General features: G+C 39.6%; 1 protein-coding gene and 1 long non-coding RNA gene across 2 annotated transcripts in view; both read left to right on the top strand.

Annotated features, from left to right (window-relative positions):
- The window catches only part of LOC145444270 (uncharacterized), a 244,724-nt gene that overhangs the window by 201,952 nt on the left and 22,862 nt on the right, over window positions 1-19,910 (top strand). The gene's annotated exons all lie outside the window — the stretch shown is intronic.
- Window positions 14,849-19,593, top strand: LOC145444114 (uncharacterized). Its single transcript, XM_080322042.1, has 4 exons — window positions 14,849-16,108; window positions 16,790-16,887; window positions 17,694-19,005; window positions 19,451-19,593. Exons 1-4 carry the CDS (start codon window positions 16,099-16,101, stop codon window positions 19,591-19,593), a joined length of 1,563 nt encoding a protein of 520 aa, XP_080178168.1. The 5' UTR covers window positions 14,849-16,098.

Here is a 19,910-nt window from a genome sequence, read left to right as displayed (position 1 = left end):
TCGATTTACTTCACAGAGCTCAACCCCATCTCCTGGCTTTTCCACATTTTTCCACACCCCTTATACAACCCGGTTTTGTCGATGTTGATTGAAGCCTTGGTTGTAGATTGATCGAACGAAGCAGTGACCTCGGAAGGTCCAGCGGCTCAAACTATTCATACAATAGACAAGCCCCTTGGCTTAATTCAACCAACATACTCCAATAATTATCATGCCGACAGCAATGAAGTATCTATGTAAAACTCGGTTAAGTTGGCACACGGAACATACGTCAATCACAACACGAGTCAAGATTTAACCTATTCATATTTATGCACGATTAATAACAGTTCAATACTCCAAGGTGTGTTTACACAATAAATGTGACGGTATTTCCTGCGGACAATATACATGCATATAATATACAAGAAATATGCCAATCGATGCCACAAAAAAACAATACCACACAGAGTTCAAGTTGACCAATTTGCCGACCACCTTGTTTATAAGAGTTCCCCAATCTTCCAGATGCAGATATCAAACCGCAATTAGTCCAGGAACCGACCCCTTGTTTGAGTCGTTACTACTTAGGGTCATCAAGTAGCCTACTTGCGTGCTGTCGATTCGGAGATCGGGCATTCCAAGTCCAACAGAACGCGGGGTTTGTTGAGGGTTCGTTGTAACGATATTCCGAATGCAATACCTCTATGTTCTTGGCTCTTTCCATTTTAGCTCATCGGCTTTATGGAGCGATTCCTGCAAATTTAATCGAGCTTCTTCATTTATGTATACATTGCAATTTCGGTTAGCAGTCGCTCCCATTTCATCGCACTGCTTTATTTCTGTGTACTTTGCAACTGCAGCAAGCAGCCGATCCAATCAATAGCATGTCAAGATTTTTCAGAGGGACATCGGAACATCACCCTTCAATCTCAAAAGACGTCAAACCCTTCCGCAATGCCTCCGTCAATGTCCGGTTTTCCGGATATAGTCTGCTACTGGATGCTTCGTTTGGGGCTCTGTTTCAGACTGGCGGATTTACATTGGCATAGAGTCACAAGTTCGCCGAAACTAGAGGACGCACCGATGTCGTCTTTATATGCAATAATTGGATACTACAACTGAGTGTACAATTCATGTGGACATCATACATGGCATAGATATGCATACATATATCAGTCATACTTCGGCTCACTGTAAAAGCTCGCATACATGAAAAAATGGTGGCGCCATTTTTGGTAAAGCAAACTGATGGTATAGCTAACACTTAACATGCATACGACACAGTCCCAGATAAGCACAAAATGATACCATCTCACTTATAATAGTCATATGTGAACCAATATCCCAATTGTAATCATGCTATATTCCTTAATTTCCAGTATTGGTGTGCTTAAGCTTTTTTATTCATTCGTATATATCGTGCTTCATAGGCAATAGACTACGCTTATCGCGAATTTCGAACTCACATATGCTCCAATGCCTTACCCCGAGAGGTCTTTAAATACCCATGTTTCTATTGTCCTATGGTCCATTACACATCAAATTTTCAAACTTTTGTCTCGTTGGGGTGAAGGGTCCTGACACTAGTATAGGGGCGGGGTCAGTTATGACGCCTTATTAATACCTACAGTTGTAGTACTCGCTGTTAAATTACTGCAGTAACAACCAACTATTCTCATATTAAATGTTCATAACTTATACCTATATCTAAGACATGTTAGCGTCATCTTAAAGCAATATGATGGTAGATGTCAAAGATTAGGTAAATGCAGTACTTGAACAATATAAGAAAGATAGGCGTCACGTTGCAATAATACGTCATAGTAAACCCTCACATGAAAATACCCTTTTGCAGATTGATTTTTGCCAATACAGTAAACTTTCATAGTTCGTACACGTAATGATTGCAATGCGACAAAATGGCGTTCGTCAGGCGCATTCACTTCGTAAAGTGAATACGCGGACAAAGCGGGTTTTGGGCTAATGTCATTTTCCATCATCGACACATCAGTTTCGAAAAACGAATGTGTGGATAAGTTTAACCATGGGTTACTTTTCTAAGGTCTTTATATTAGCAGTACTGGCCTGAAGTATTCCTAATGTTATAGGCCTAGTAATTCCGGTTACATTATACTTCTTTATTAATCCTAGTTAGTGACCAAGGTATCGATGTTTATTAATCACAATAGTAGCCCTAAACTTTTGGAATATTAATCGATCTTCTCCAAGGTCTAGCACCAAAGGTATCGATTTAGCAATTTGAAATCCGCTGATATTGCTGTTTGCGATTAGATATAGCCGGCAACTATACTGGCGCTTCAGCGCTAGGACGTAAAATCGACACAAGGCCCCGATATACATGACAACACAAAATGGACACAGTAGCCAACGAACTGGCTCGCTGCTCCGTGACCATTTACAGCGTCTCCACAGGGGCATTGACGTCCTGATCAGAATGGTATTGAGTGTATTGACCTTGCCGGAATAGTAGCGCTTGTGACGTTCAGATATAGGTAAATATATTTTCATTTCGAGTCAGACCCAGACAACTAGAAAATTTTCAGCTTTTCCGAATTAGATGAGATTTAGAGCTACACAGCTTTTCCAAATTATGTTAAAATTAGAATTAGAGCTACGCAGCTTTTTCAAATTATGTTAGAATTATATTACTGGCATTTCGCTCTAATTCCGTGAGATTAGACGACTAGAATTATTTAGTTGTCCAAGCCTGGTTTGAGTCGCCTGCTTGCAGTACCAATAATAAATCCAATTTGACTTTGTCCTTGTTATTACTTAATGCGACAAGTGGGTATATTTCTGAAGCTATTCTTGAGTTAGTGCGTTTCATCTTACGTCAGCGAGGTAAATTGTCCTCAAAAACACTAAACAAGAATGCTCTAAAATGCTGACAAAACCATGGAATATCTAGGCACAAAGGCACCCGCCTTATTGTCGGCATGAATATGCACAGCGAACGGCACATATTTATTGACGCACTGCGATACTACACATTTACAACGCCGCAACATATACCCTACGGAAACTTTATCGCTGCTAGTGATTATTTGTCATCCCCACTAATTCTTGGTCCTAGTTCGGCCCATGTAAGCTTACACGAAATAATAATGTGTTTTTCGGCATATTCAAATCTTGACTAGAGTCAGGCTTACTTTCAACTAGACACTTTCATCTCGCCAAATCTGTCGCAGCCAATTACTACACGCGACAGGATAGTTAGTACGACTGCCCTGGATCGCAGTTTCGTGGTGTTTTGAAATGATGAAAATATTATTAAAACTGATTGACTAGACGCGGCATAAGCACTCGTCATTTCCTGCTTTTATATCTCTAGACATTAGTATCTCTGGACTTTAATTAAACTATACTAACTGTCCTACTCAAATTTTCGCGTAAATGAATTACATACTTTTCGTATTGATTATTCGAGCGGGTTTCTGCAGATATGGATCAATACCGTTAAGCATGATCCGTTTTGAATACTATCGATAAAATGTGTTAATATGGTGTAGCCTTCTTTGTTTCATCCATGGCGACTAGGACTATATACCGCGCATGTTTGAGAACAAACGGCAATATTCGCGAAGGATTTCATATGTCATCACCCATTCGAATTACAACAGAATATAACTGATATCCAGAGGTGGTCAGTCACGAAGTACTTCTACTTTTTGGAAGTACTCAAGTAGTTTTCCTCTACTTCTGGTACTTATTCAAGTAGATCTGATTTTCTCTACTTCTACTTCTACTTCGTAATATTTTGTGATCTACTTACTTACTTTTCGCTATTTTCAGTTTGTCAAGTAGAAGTAGTCTAATTCCCCAATACGAACGATAACTTGAGGAATTCCGCGGCTGTTTTCATGGAGTACCAACATTTAATATTCATAAGAGTCAAGTAAAGCCCAGGAATTTTATTGCGCTTCGCGCGTAGTAGTAATGGAGTGACAAATATGTTTTCGTGAAAGTATCAGTGAATGTAATTTAGGTACCGGATTGCTTGGTTCCTCTCACACCGCATTGTCGTCCTTATCAAATATTTCATCACAGTAAATATGGCCCACCACAACGTTTGAAACTACCGTTTCACAATCTAGCAATTGCCTATCATATTGTAATCTAGCAGCCCCTTACGTGCCTTGATAATCTGGAAAATCCAGCTTTTTTGAACGTTACACCTGTTTTAGCAGATGACCTTTTAAGCTTTGTAGACAAAATACAGGAAATATATTCTCCGCTTTTTAGAAGTGGTATTTGTATTTCATTTTAATTAACGTATAATAATCACGCAAAGTGATGTAACCGTATCCGATACATTTTGTATCGTATCGCTAACATGTGGTCTTAATTATTGGGTTGGCGCCATAAACTTGTGGATACTTTATAATATGGGGGTAGGGTGCATCCCTGATATTCTCTAAACGGGGTGTTCCGTAACAAATAAGTATCAGCATTTTCATATCAGTACTATAATTTGCATCCCATCATGCGAAACAATAGTTATTATGTTGAAAGTTGATACCTCCTGGGATGCATCAATACGAATCAAGCTCCCTGCACGGGCCGCATAGCTCAATTCGCAGCTTTTGACAGTCCATGCGAACGAATTAAGACTGTTTTCAAAACTACTTACTTACTTGAGTAGATATAAAGTCAGTTAATTCTACTTCTACTTCAAGTAGTTTTAGGTGGCTTATTGAAGAAGTACTTCTACTTGTACTTGAGTAGATTTTTCCGTCGCTATTCCTACTTCTACTTGAGTAGCTTTCTTGACTACTTTGGCCACCTCTGCTGATATCATCCATAAGTCAGTTTTTCTTTTCTTTAGCAATTGTCATATAATTCGGACCCTCTCTGTCTTTCAGCGTTCCCTTTATTTGAATTCAAAACGACTAGCACTTTTTATACAGTTGCACTGTGTTCCAGAATAGCTATAACCATAAACTCTTGTGACCTCAGAACAGTGTGGAGATCAAACCACTACCTTCGAGTCACGAGTCACCTTGAGACATTACACATTTCGACCCGAGCCCAGCCAAGTACCGTCAAGTCATCATTCAAGCCAAATTGAATTTTCGAAGTATGCATGATTGCATGATGATGCAAAGTCACTACACTTTGCCAACTGGGTGTAGGACAAATTAATTGGTCATTTATCTTGAATCAAATACTGAATAAACTTAAATTTACATACGCTCTGATCTTCGATGACGTAACCTCGGTGCAACAATGCCAGCCTCGTCCGTGCGTGGATGCGGTCTGTCGAAGCTTCAATTCCTCCGCTTCGTGTTGGAGTCCGAATTGGACTGGATAGATGGTGATTCGAGGCTGCTTATATGCATTTCTGTTTCAAAAACAAACAAGGACTTCCCTGCCAAGAGCTGGCTATAAGTTTCGGGCCCAGTTCGTGATGAGTTATTTTCTTTTTAATCTTTTTATGAATCACAGTTCGTGCTCCAGCCGCAGCCATTAACTAATTGTTTTCGGCTCTATCAGCTACCAAAATGGCACAGCTTCGTGTGCGAGTTAATCTCCCTCATCATTATAAATGACCCATTATAACGACTTCGTGCACGAGCAGAAATGACTAAGTGTCACGATTCGGCCTCGGCTCCTTATTTGGATAGAAACATCGGTCGCCCTTTTTGATTTTGTGCCAACCCAATACATTGCAGTACCTCGCTCGCTGCAATCACCTTTCCCCCGCTCAGAGAAATACATCACCTTTGGGTTGTCAGTCCTTTTACAAGCTTACTCAGCAACCCACACACAACAACGTCTAACAACAAGAATTCTTCAATTCGGGTTTTCATGCGAAGCCTAGCTTGAACTCCGGGATCCTAGTATTTTTAGGCGTCAGAGGCATACCCTGTACGACCTTCGCTTGGCTGGCCCATAATTGGTCGAAGCGACGACCTAGCGCATCACAAATAGCCCCCCTTTTTTATTAAAAGGGCGAATTTTGTTCATATATTTCTTTAGGTCGCCAGCGGGCGCTGTTGTTTCATTATGCGCACACGAAATTCATTCGAGGCTCTCCTAAACTGGATTATAGCATAGAGAGTACCGCACGAATAATTTGTATCTTCTTTGTACGGGCGAAACCAGAATACATATATTCTTGCGCGCTGTGTCAAATACATGCGACATCATATGCCAACGATTGTTAACACACGGCGTTGATCACCCGAATTTAGTGCGAGTTTAGAATCCCAGACTATTGTTGATTTTCCTGAGGTGAATTTATTGAAATTCAACGTCGAGTTAACTTTATGTTTTCTTTCACCGAATAGTTGCAAAATTGCGGAGTTTTAAAAGGGTCAAAATACAACTACATTCACATTACTTTGGTATAGATACAGTATCACGTCAGATATATCTTCGCTTGTATATTTATATCGGCCGCACGAGATACGTAGCTGGGTGTTTACCTTAGATGGATTGTTCTCGAGTTTCATGATCAAAAAGTGGTAGGTTCACGCGGGTTTTCACTACGCGGCCATCCATATGGTAATCTCGTTATCATGTTGCATCACCAACCAGCAAGCCAGTGTCGAAAACGTCCGTTCAGCAAAACTACTTGAACTAATTCAGAACTCGCACCGCCGCGAATCTCGCGCCTCATCAGCACCTGACCCAACGCCAAGCACCGCATAATGCACTTCTGCACAGTATTAATTACAGAGCAAACGCTTACCATACTGACCAAGCGATCAATTGTACAAAGCAGATGAGAATTAACATCCATCATGCGGTATATACGGGAGAGCACAGATAATAACGCGCGAATGATCAGGCTATTATTGTATCTCCCCTATAAAGCTGAGATCATAATTCACATTTTCCTACGTGCTATGTCAAATACCCGTGACAACGCATCCCCACGATCGCTAACACACGGCGCTTTTCAACCGCGTGAATGGAGATTCAAATTGAGTGTGAATTTAGGATCACATACAATTGTCGTTTTTCTGACGTGAGCTTATCGAACTAATTTCAACAATAATTCCAAAGGTCATGTATTCCCGTATGTATATAAAAAAAAACGCAACTACAGGTCGCATTAATTTGGTAAATTAAAAGTCCGCTGCTCGCCGTCATATTAACTTTGCCGCAACGATAGGTCTTCGCATCTCATTCGAGTTATACCATATGGCATCGATTATGAAATTTGACCCCTGAATTCGTATCGCCCATCAAGCGATAACAGTTATTCACTCTACCAAGCTAGATTTAAATATGTGGTTGCCACGATTCACTGACTATACAGCCGGCGAGTTCACATTTCGCCTCAATTAAAATGGCCGACAGATTATACCTCTGATCGTTATTGTTCGTTCCTTGTATTTATCCTCGGTACACGAATACTACATTAATGCCTTCAAGTTCAAATTATTCCACCTCACATTCCCAACATTTTTTCTACGCTTTCACGTCAAATTATATTTGTGTTAAATGCACTTGTTCCTTATGAGATCAAGTGTACTTCCATAAAATTCATGCTTCGTCATATTCAGACTTTTTACTCTTCTTTGTCTCATATTCTCTCGAATTACATTCAGTGTTCCCCGTGTAAAGTAGGTATTTACTGCATCTGAACCGAATGTCCTATCCTGATATTTCTCGCAACTTGTTAAACAAATTCTAGTAGATGTAGATTTGTGGTGATTGAACCGCAAGCGGCTCTCTTTCGCACCAAGTATTGTTGGACTGTACTTTGGGAACCCATGAACGATTTCATAAGGCCGATCTCAGTAACATTTGCGATTTCATCGAAAACGAGCAAATTCATTGTTTGCAACCTGAAAATCATGATATTTCAAGTGAAATTCTCGAGAATCACTATAATTTTGGCGATTGCTATTGAATTTCCTTTCTTGCTGCCACCGTGATGCAGAGAGTGACAGGTAGTTTCAATTCAGGGAATTTTGATTTTGAATGTTCAGAGTCTGTAAAATTCTGTTGTTTGGCCGGATATAACCTGATGCGGTTATTTTGCGAACGTGAACCTCTCAGGACGGTGATCATAAGGTTAGATTATCCGGGATAGTGCAAATCTACTGATTAAAACTGTTAATCATGGCGTATAAAGGTGGATAAAATTTCGCGCGAGGATTATCCCGGGTCGTCTGGTGAAACTTATAATCCAGCGAAGAAGGTTGCTACGATTAAAAGTTTTAATCAGACGATTTGCATTCTCCTGGATAAGCTAACATTATGATATCCTTCTTTAATTTGTCAAGGTTCGCATACAGCGTTAATATAGTGCTGTAGATTCCGTAATCAATCAAATTAGATATTCCCCGATCATATAAATAACGCTCAACACAGCAGATACAAGCCCACGCTATACGCTTCGAGACATCCGAAGCTATAACGTCTAAAGGTGAGTTCGTGGTTATATACGTAAAGATGAAGATGAGAAAAAAATGCTATTGACTAAGAATTTCATGCCATTTCGCCACAGGCCGCTTGCGACATCGGACCTAAAGCATATATTCTTTGAACCTTTACAAATCTCATGCGTGTGATACTAGGGATGCATAAGCAAACTTGGTGTTGAATGGCTTAATTGCTGGCGCTTTGTAGCTCTCTGTGAGTGTATCTGGACTTTCCTTACGTAGCATCACAGAAACGAGGGAACATCCACGCTTTCGCCAACGGCAAAAATAAACGCGCAATCATTGTCACATGATACGTCTCCCGGTCTCCGTAAAGGTCTATCAGTGGCAAAATTTCGTGAGAAGTTTCGAGAAATTCCATGTCTGTAGAAGAAAATTGTTCGAGGTCATCGGGAATCCTGAACAAGGGCAATTCGGTGCGAAGTGCCTCGAGGACTTCGGCAACATTATTGTTGACAGTATTTCGAGATACAGGCATCAAATGCCGCTGAGATTCTAAATACCCTGGTAAACACTTGACACTATTGTTTTTAAAAGCTATATTCTTGTGCTCAATTCGACATCATGAATCCGAATACAGTCCCTACTCACAAAGCTCTTCAAGTCGCATGCATTACAATACTATATTGTCTTGGAATGCGAGTGGCGGAATGTGCTAAGCCAGTGGTTCTCAACCGGGGGCCCCCGAAGCATTTTCAGGGGGTCCGCGAAGCCTCTAAATTTACAAAATAGTTGATAACCCAATCTGTATTTTTTTAAATTAGGAAAATCACGAGGCAGTTTCGCTTCATTACTAGTAGAACTCACATCAACAGAATGGCCATCTGAGAGGAAATATCCTGCAGTGGAGACTCATTTTAGTTGCTAAATTGCTAATAGCCTACTGAAACAAATATTTTGCTGTATAGAGATGTTTTGTTGATGATTGTGTTTAAAAAGAAATAGTCAATCACGGTCACTTCGAAATGTTTACAAAAATCCATTTTCTCCTGAGATAAACATAACCATTTTACATAACTACTTCGAGATGAGCTGCTAGATCGCAATGAACAAGCTTGACGCTATATGTTCAATAAAAAAATTACTTGTCAATTTCGGTACCATAGCTGTTGCGATCATACCCAAATGTGTAGGCGGAAGCGTTACGCGTAAGTATTACATTTGCCACCACCTTTCTTTGTCTGAATGGATTTTCAGCACTCGTTCATATCAAATCGAAGGCGTGGATTTTTAAGGCACGACCACGTATCTCATGAAATGCAGTTGCAGAATTCGCTTTGAAATAATAAAAGCCGACCCAATTTCTACATAAATAGTATGATTTCATTTTAAAGAAAAGTCATTTTGTTGCTGTTTAGCAGTCGCCTACAGTTATCATTTGCACAAGACAGATGACGATTGTACGATAATTGAGCTAAATTTGAACTAAAATTTCGGGGGGTCCGCGGGGGTCCGTGACGGTCCAAAAGGGGTCCGCGAAGACAAAAAGGTTGAGAACCACTGTGCTGAGCGATACAGTCACGACACCAATGGTTACCGGTTCGGACCCAGGCTCTGCTGAATTTCTATACGTGTCAGAGGCTTATCTGGGCTCCTCATCGCCGACCTCACTGCATATGCGGTGTCGTACGCCAACAGCAACAGACTCTGACGAGGACGCATGGAAGATAGAGTGAAAGATCGTGAATACACGCGTCACTGGATGTCGTCCGGAAAAGCGGGCCAAGAGTAAAAGACCTATGAACGATACAATATTCATGATCGGGCGCAAATGACCGAATAGGCGATAAGCGCCAAAAACTGTTCAATGAAACAAACAAACAATAAATTGTATGATTTCAGAAGAGTCGAAATGTAATTCCAATCCCCCAAAAACGTAAACTACTTATTGACAGACGGTGGTTCCAACCGGGTATGAACCCGAACGTGATTCCCCGGTTTTATACAGCTTTGGTACCAGTAACCCAGGTTTTGAATCTCTCAAAATCCGTGTTTTTTTATTAGGATTAGGCACATTCAAACCCCAATTTCTGTGATCTTGTAATCGTTTTGGTCAAGTTTGGTCCAAGTCACAGCCCTTCAGTTGGCGTGCACAGTGCCGTCCACAGTGCCATCTATTCATATTGTCGGATAATCGCAGAATAGCGAAATAATGCACTGCCTTCAGGATTACCGGACCACGACCTATTATCGACCTCGCCTTCCGCCACATGCCACCTCATTTTGTCGCTCGCGTCTTAAATTCTCTGCATTACTTTTCATTCAGTGTACATGCCTCTTCTTTACTTCGCCTAGGCTATAAGGTGGGTGTATGATCTTAAAGGCTACTCCAAGTTTTTTCGACACCTTCCTGTCTTTTCATTGTATCGCAGTCTTGTGATGTATTGAAATGATGAAAATATTAATTAAAACTGATTGATTGATTGTGCCAACAATGTATCCAGTGCATGTTGCGCCAAATTGCGGAACATCAAATTTTATGTCGTAGCACAGAGGCGTCATTAATCAGTGCCTTTGCAATCACTAACGGGTTCAAGCTAAATAAAAATATATGCCATAGCATTACACTGCCTCGTTATAGTAGGGCAAGGTTTTGCAAATGTTGCAACTTTTTTACAGCTTCAGCGAGCCTCATAAATAGTCAGAATATATGAAGTATGATGTTTTAAGCTGTTTGGAGGAGTTTTATATCGCAGATTTTTGCAATTTGTTCTATTTTTCATGCGACTTTTTAGTGCAGCTTTTATCAAGTCTTGTGCAAAATCTAAAGGAGTAATTTTAAAAAATACTACAAACCTATTTCTAGTATGGTTCTCTCTTTGATTTGTTTAATAAACAGGTGTGTGATGGATTATCTGCATCTCAATGTTTTCTATGACGCCATGGACTACACAACGGAACCTTTCGAGCATCTCATACCGTAATTATTCTAAAAATATTGTAAATGCAACTTTTTACTGCAACTTTTGCTGAATTTAAGTGCCACTTTCTCGCGATTTTAGTGCAACAAAACCTTGTCTTACTCATTAGTCATTATCTATCGGCGTTTATGAGCATTCCAAATGGCTGTGGCAGTCTGGTTGAGAACCACTTCACTGAGGCCAAATAGGTGAGGAATTAAATTATGGACATGTGGCCAACCTTTGGATTGGTCAGCCAGCCATTAAGAATCTGATGTTCCTTATGGAAAAAAGTATGATGTTCGATTGTATTCAGCAGATTTACGAATCTGTGAATGTTTAGTTATATTTGTTATGTTATTCGCTCAAAAATATATTCATATTATCGAATTGTACGTAGGCTACATAAAGCTTTTCATCCGACTCTAATGAGACCTAAAGTGGGTACGCATGGAGTCACAATGTACAAGTCGAAAATTGGAGGGGAAACGGCACCTTTTGTTCCCCGGCTATGGCAACCTAAGAGTAAAATAATTTCGATAATATCCTAACTGGAAAATGCGGAACTAACCAAGTATTCCGGCAGGGTCATATGTCGTATGCCGTTGAAGAGGGTGTGCATTAAACTATAGGACTGAAGTGTATTTGATGTAGATTTGCGGTACTTCGGCAGGTCGCATTATTGTAACATAAAAATAGCCATAATTGCAATTTATTATCAATTATAATTGACTATGAAAAACCCTCATGTCGTCCTCAGTTATGCAATCAATAGTAACATGATCAGATGTGAGACCTTTTTTTGTCAAAAACAGTTTGTCAAGCCTAAAAATTAGACTTTTGCAAAACGGAGATATCTTTTTCCTGTAATAATTGGTCATTCTATCAAGATGGAAGAGGAGTATAAAGCTATCAAATTTGTCCTCGAATAGCTTAACTACAATACTCAAATGGATCTCGTCTCTTTTGACTTGCAAATGGATAATGTTCTGCTGACCCAAGAGAGTGGGTATACCTATAGTATCCCTTTCAAACGAGAAGAAGATGGTATGTTTGATGGACCTCAGATTCGAATACGGATGAACGATTCGAATTTGATATTTAGAAACGAGCTCACTGCACGGAATTCCTTCTAGGATATAGAAAATAAATCTTTTCTGAAGATCACAAAGCACCCGACTATAAACAGGTGGTCCGAAAATTGGTATCTACATAGGGAAAACTTGGAGCAAACATGAATATTAAAGTTCACTTCCTGTTCAGTCATCTTGATATATTTTTTGATCATGGTAGTGATTAGAGTGAAGAGCAAATGGAAAGGAATGGAAACAGCAAAATATAGACATCAAAGCAGATGAGATGACCATATTATGGCAGACTATTGTTGGATACTTTTGAGAGACTGCACTAAATTGCTCGTACAAGAAACAATTTTTGTTTGAAGATAAAATATTAATTTTTATATTTATATTCTGACTGATTATTTTGAATTTTGAATTAGTGGTTGACTTGAAACTGATTGAATTAATGCAACGTTGTTTGAGTATTTAGGTAGATATTTATATATATTTTTATGATTTGGAGTACAGGATATATTATATACAGAATATATAATTCTAATATATATGATTGTAGTTTATTTATGTACAATTGTACATAATATCCGTGAAAATCTCCAACTATGATAAATCGAACACACACCGCTAAACGCAATGATGTCGTTGTATTTTGATTCAAAACAATGTTCAGTGTGTATGACAAGCCCATTGAATTTCTGAACTTTATAATACGACTGAGCCATTCTTTTATCCAACCCATACAGCGAAAATATGAAATTTAAGTCAAAATAGCCCCTTGGGTTATCTCCAAAACAAGAGCCAATTTGAAAAAATAAGGTCGTATTCGGAATCAGTGCCATTCAGAACCCCCAAACCACTTTTATTTTGTCCGCCTAAAAATATGTGTTGACCAGTGTTATCAACTTCCTGTGGAAGTATAGGCCGACGGTACCACGTCCACGAATCGTAATTAATTGAGGATTTAGCAACGCACATTAACCTCGGGAGTCGGTTTAAAATGTCAGGCCTTGAAATCAATTTACATAATGTAAGAGTAACGTGAATTTATTGTTTCATTGGATTTAATGTTCTCACATCGCAACCTCAGTATAGGTACAAGACATATGTGCAATGTACATTGTACAGCTTGAATGTTGAAACATTCTTGCTCCACTTCTCTGCAGTATCTCATTCACCAAAGAATTGTTTGAAGCTGGCCCAGAATGATTATATTATTACCCTCCATAGTGGAACTAAAACCCGAATCACACAGTGAATTCGGGGATTAGATCATTGGGTTTCGCGACATGAGTGGAACAGCGGACGGCCATAATGTAGGCCTACATAAGAGTTATATAACATCTACCAGGGTCATAACTGCCGCACCCCAAACCCTCAATTTGGGGGGAGGTCGAATGGGCCCAAAATTATTTCGTTGGTCGTTTGTTGGAGGAAATTTATTCAACTTGATAATTATCATATCCCTAGAGGTCTTGATTTAAATATGATTAGTATAAGAGAAAATGAGCATATTTTAGAGAAATAAGCATATCGACTCAAGGATAAGAGGTGAAGCACAGAATATTTTCAACCCGGAAAATGGGCCACGGCCCGAAAAAGGTTGAAACCCCTAGCCTAGTGGATAATTTATTCAAATATATTGAAAATTGAAGCCACTCATGACGAGGTAGCGAACGCCGTGAGCTAGAAGTTTCACCGACCATCTGCAGTTGTTATGATAGGATAGTATTGTGATCTGTGTGTTTGCCGGTAATTTTTGTACGTTTAGAGAATCGTCGATTCAGTTTTGATATTGAAATAGCAGTCGGTCATTTATCTCAAGTGAATTCTATCTCCAACTGATTTGTCAATTATATAGATATTTATATACATACCTTCAAACAGTGAATGGACATTTTAATGATTTGGCAACACCGGCGTGAAAAAAATACCTTGGTTGAATGCTTTTAAGTAAACGCAGTGTGCAAGAGTTCATCACAGGAAAAAAGGTTAGGAGCATTGCTCTAACGGACGCCTATACGTAAGTATATATAGTTTTTCCTGGGTGATTCAAATCATGTATGCTTTTGGCGGCACATCAAAGGCCGTGTGAATAAAGCCACCACAGAAATTATGAATATGGAATGTGAGATTAGTTGCAAAATTATTTGAAAAAAATCATAAAACTTAAAGAAACACAAAATACGAGTCCATGTATAGAATCTAGAAAATAGGAGCTATTTATTGAACAATATGTATGCGTTTGTTGAATCGGCACATCTATAAGACGCAGTAGATCTTGGTATCTTCGTAATCGCCACCCAATTTTTACGCGATGGCGTTAATTATCCGGTAGCATGCGCGATCTCTTGACACCGTAACAAAATTTCTCGAGTACGACTAATTTCAAGTGCCGTACATTATAATTTAGCTTTCGTCATAAAGACGCGAGGCCGAAAACTACGAGAATCGGGTCGAAAATATCCTTGGAAGATGTCAGACGGATTTGTCATTCGAAAATCTGATTTGGGATTGAATCATGGTCGATCTCTATTGAGCTACGATTTGAGATGAGTAATTAAACTTTTAATTCGGAGCGGTTTTATGGCTTGCTCGCCAGTCTCAAGATGCGACTATTAAAACTTTACAGCAGGGACGATTGTGTCGATTCTATTAAGACGCGGGTAGATATCGCATCTATAATTTGAAGGAGTGTAGTAAATATAATATAGAAGTGTACCTTGTGAGGAGCGGCTCACTGCATCGTGTATAATGTATATATTCGAAGTGTCTGTTTGAAATGAAATCTGCGAAATATATTGTATATGCAGCGTCGATATCATGATATATTACTCAATACAAACGGGATATTTAGGACGATTACACAACCATGCATAGAAGGCGTCGTCGCCTTCAGATAAAAAATATGCTATAGGTATAGTATGGGGCCAGAGGCGTATACACCGCATATAGAAGTAGTAATTAATGAAATTTGTGACATATATCTAAGCAGTGATGTGACATCACAGATATATTGTGGCTGAACCGAATAGTGACGTCGCCGTTTTGACAAAAATCGAAGTTATTAGGAGAGAAGCGCCTCTGTGCTAGTTACTCCCTCAGTCGACCGGGGTCATCTAACTATATATTCTAATAATCGCGCTTAGTATTCATAATCAATATATTTTGTAAAATTTGGTCTGGATAGTTGAATCGGGCTGACTGGGCTATACAGCATAGAAATCCATGTTAAGTTAACCCATTTGTCAATTCGTATGTTGGATGTTAAGTAAGCTTCGGATGTATCACAGTCGCGCGCAGATGCTAAGGATTTTAAAAAAATATCCTATGTTTCGTTGAGACGACAGCACAAAGCAGCATTATATTTCTATGGTGTTATTTATGGAGCATCGAAAGCCATTTTTCGTTGGGTGAATGATTTGAAGCGCCTATATTGTTGCTATGAGATACGCATCAGGGAAAACGCTTTAGTAGTATGACCGGATGTGGAAAAACTGATTTTGTCAAGCGCTTCACGATGTGCCGTATCCGCTGAAATTGGCTTTCTTAATAGGTCGACTAATTTGTATTCAGATTTCTCTTCAGCATAATTAGCTTCATTTTAACATAGAAATAGAAATAAGTGTGAAACTATTTAGGATCGCAACGCACAGCTGCTGGTTCTCGCCTATCTCCAGCGGAATATATTTGTTTTACAGAAAGGTGATAACGCCGAGAATGGAATCGAGTAAGCTGAAATATTGAATAATTAGTCATCAAATGTATACCTATATAGGCGCAAGGGGCTTCTCCCGCCTAATTTGTGACGTTATGCGTTGATCGCCGTGGTACAAGGTGATGACGTTCACGAATCCGGTTAATGCTTGGGTTTGAAGGTTGTGCTTGTGTTGCTTTAGTATTCATGGTGTTTCGAATACAGTGGACATTATTATAAATATTCCACCTACGCAATATCGATCTACTGTTGTTTTGTGTGATTTCTGCTATGGGCTGGGCATCTATCTACCATAATATATTGACCTATCCAAAGATTGATCTTGTTAATCGAGATATGGTGGGAGAGCAATTCGTTACGACATACATTCGATTCCCAACGCGCGATCAGCTGCTGTCGAAATAACCAAGTACACCGTGACCATAATTCTGCATTTAATAATTTCCACCCTGATATAATTAGTGGAGGGAAGCATCAACTATGCTCGCTTTAGGCGCAGCAAAGCAAACAATCGACTAGATAACAAGGTAATGTGTCAAGATCACGATTCGGAAAAGTGACACCGTTTTCAATCGGTCGTGACTTAATTGCCGCATTACGCGATGAATTTGACTGTAATTGCGTTCGATCATAGTGTCGAGGGTAACTTTTCAAATTCCGATTGTCCGCCAACGTTGTTTTCTTTGCATTCAGGAAATCGACAATTACTGACGGCATTTTTCGCAGTGGTCCTCGCGATTGTGGTTCTCCTCGTCATCGAAGTCATTTTGGTTGCCGTGATGCTCTCCCAGGTAGCACTTGATTTGCTAAACTAATTGTATAAGAACCGAATTGGACTCAATATAGGCAGAGGGGGGATAAAAGTTCTTACTGTCTCGCAATTTGGATTGAAAATTACGACTTCATCTGTGTATTCTTTGGGTCACTGTAATCTTGTAATGTTATATCGTATATCATATTTGACATTTCTTATCCTGCCTAATTTTCATCCTGGTCACGAGTCACGATATATGATTATAAAAGTAAATAACTTGAAGCATGTCCTTGTACAATACTTATGTATTTGAAAGGGGTGGGGCCTAAATATGGTCACTTATTGGCATAATATCCATGATATATTTTTATGTATATGTATGTAGATATAGATCATTGGTACGGAAAGAATGTTTTTATGATGACCATCCGACCGTAAAAATGCTGCATGACGATGTAGTCCTGGTTAAAATTGTTATTTTGGGTCCGTATTTGACAGGTGTGGAAAACCTATTTCGTCTAAGGAGCTATATTTACCCTATATTTTCAATTCTGAATATTAACCCACTATGACGTCACAATTGAATATACGTGACGTCACGGATTATAAAAAAACATGTTTTAAACAAGGGCCTCGTTTTGAACATGTTTGGTTTAAAAAAAAAATTTTAAACACAACCCTAGATATATTCACAATCCCGGTAACCACCACAATACGATACGTTGCAGCCCATATCCTTGATTTCTATGTTAGGAAATACTGAGTATTTCAAGAACTTTGATGTTGTGACCGCGTATAGTGTTCTTTCCCATAATTGCTTTAAAACATGCTTCTTTGATTTAGGGCTACCACTTGAGTACCATCAAAATTTCAACACAAAAACAGCAACTAAGCAACAACGATGAATCTCCAAATGAAAACAATGCCGGGCGCGGTGGGTTTTTAAGGAACATGAACGAACCGCGTCTCTCCACAGCACAGCCTGATCTCGATAACTCAACTTTAATTTTGACGCCAACAACGCGCCAGAGCGTCGATGCGTCGACAACGCTTCTTCCCAATTCGTTGAAGGTGCTTACAGGGATGCATAACTCGACATATGGTGCATTCACTGGTACTGAAAAACCTGTATTATTGTCAGACGAACCAACTCATTCTAATGAGCCTCTAACGGCAATGCAACAAGAGCAACCCGGTCCCGTTTCTAGGGTTCGAACGACTACTGATTTTATCGTAAGTGAGAGGCCAGAAGCAGAACAGCATCCCACCGTTACAACTGATGGTACTGTTCCTGGAACACACATTGCAACACACTCAACTACAAGCGACATAGAATATGAATCTGATGAGATGTTTTCTACTGAGAGTATGTTGGACACGACTGTGTACTCGGCGGATAAAGAAGCGGTGACTAATAGATCACTGATACGTGACGTCACAACACCACGAAGCGAAATGGACGTATCAAGTCAGTCGTCAAGCCTTGATGATGGTGTCACGAGTCAAGAGCCAATTACTGAGCAGAATATGGTTATAGAAACAGAACAGGCTACCACTGAGGACATTGATGATATTGATAATACCCATGCGATGCACAGTGCAACACATTCACTATCTACAAGTCAAACAGATGTCACTTCTATAATCACAACTAAAATGGATCAAACAACAATTAACGAGTTCTCCAATCATGATGCAACCACAATCTCAGATGATAGCGAACGTGCCACCACCGAGTATGCGACCGATATACCACAGACAGATCATGATCTCAAAGCACAGCAAAACGACCTGGATGCGTCAACCCAGTCTCTAACTGTGACGGGTTTGACTAGTGGTACTAAGCAAAGTTCTGGTACAGAACCCATGCGGATCACCAATTCAATGACATCTGGGTATGACGCGAGAGATGAAATATCTAGCAGCACTGCCTACAGTCAAGAAACTTCCACGAGTGAGAATGGTGAAACTACTGTTGTCGACGATCACGAATCATACGTGACGAGTAAACCTGAAACACGAACTTTCCAAATGACTCGTGGTTCGACTATTTCAAGAAAGAACGAAAGCACGACCACAGTGATCAACTACGGTACTTCACCCATTCGGCATACTGAGAGCCAGACCAAAAGTTACTTTACAGAGAATGCTGCCGGTAAGTCCAGTTGACTTTGGCAATATCGTCGCCGTGGTATTAAAGTGACTTATGCCCATTTTACAAATTTTGAGAAAATTAACTTCATGTACAGTTTTCATTCTCGTTCGGATATTTCTTGGCCGTGATTAAGTTTGTAACAGTGAGACAAACATAAACATGGCTAGGATATGGGTAGAAAAATATGAAAATTTAAAAAAAACTTGATTTTACATCAATTTTAAAAATGGATCTCGAAATTTGTAAAAAGGGACATAAACTACTTCAATACCCCACGACGATATGCAGATCGCAGAGTTTTCAAGACTGGAGCAAGAAATCAATATGTCTAATTGACTATATCTTGGATATTATTTGTCCTATGCCATTACGCGCGACTTATCCGCAGAGCATTCCCGTACGATTACGCAACCTGACCTAGACAATAAACATTTTATTTTATCAGGTAACTTGGGCTTCCAGTCTCAAGCTACAACATTAACCAGCACTACACAAAGTGCCGAAATGTGGAAGGTGACAACGTCTACGTCATCTATAGTTGCTACTACAACGGAACCTGGCAAGTTATCATATATTTTCCGCAAGTAAAACTGTAGTCCAGCTACATGCGCGATGTGAATCTGAAGTATATAAACTATAACGGGGAGTGTTGAACAACGAGGTCACATTCAATACAAAATTTTGTAACACTACGACACCTTATTCCCAAATGAAATCCCCACCATCCAACCATATGCGGGGACCATGATAAACTCAGTCGATCTAATGAGGTTTTGTTTCTGGAGTGTGTTGCTCTGGCATAGTACGTTACGTATCACAGCTGCCACAGTATGTAGGGCCGTAGGGGTAAGCTAACTGTGGTGACACAGACGTTGGCGTAGCCAGATTGAAAATTCGAGGAGGTA

The sequence above is a fragment of the Botryllus schlosseri genome, chromosome 8 (assembly GCF_051294905.1).
Source record: "Botryllus schlosseri isolate E-star chromosome 8, Bs_hap1, whole genome shotgun sequence".
Lineage (NCBI taxonomy): Eukaryota > Metazoa > Chordata > Ascidiacea > Stolidobranchia > Styelidae > Botryllus > Botryllus schlosseri.
Note: the sequence above shows the minus strand (reverse complement) of the source record. Positions and strands in the feature narration are given on the sequence as shown.

Excerpts from the sequence above, each read along its gene's own strand:
- LOC145444114 (XM_080322042.1), top strand. Across the intron at positions 16,888-17,693 it reads TTGCCGTGATGCTCTCCCAG|GGCTACCACTTGAGTACCAT; the intron begins GTAGCACTTGAT and ends TCTTTGATTTAG. Across the intron at positions 19,006-19,450 it reads CTTTACAGAGAATGCTGCCG|GTAACTTGGGCTTCCAGTCT; the intron begins GTAAGTCCAGTT and ends TTATTTTATCAG.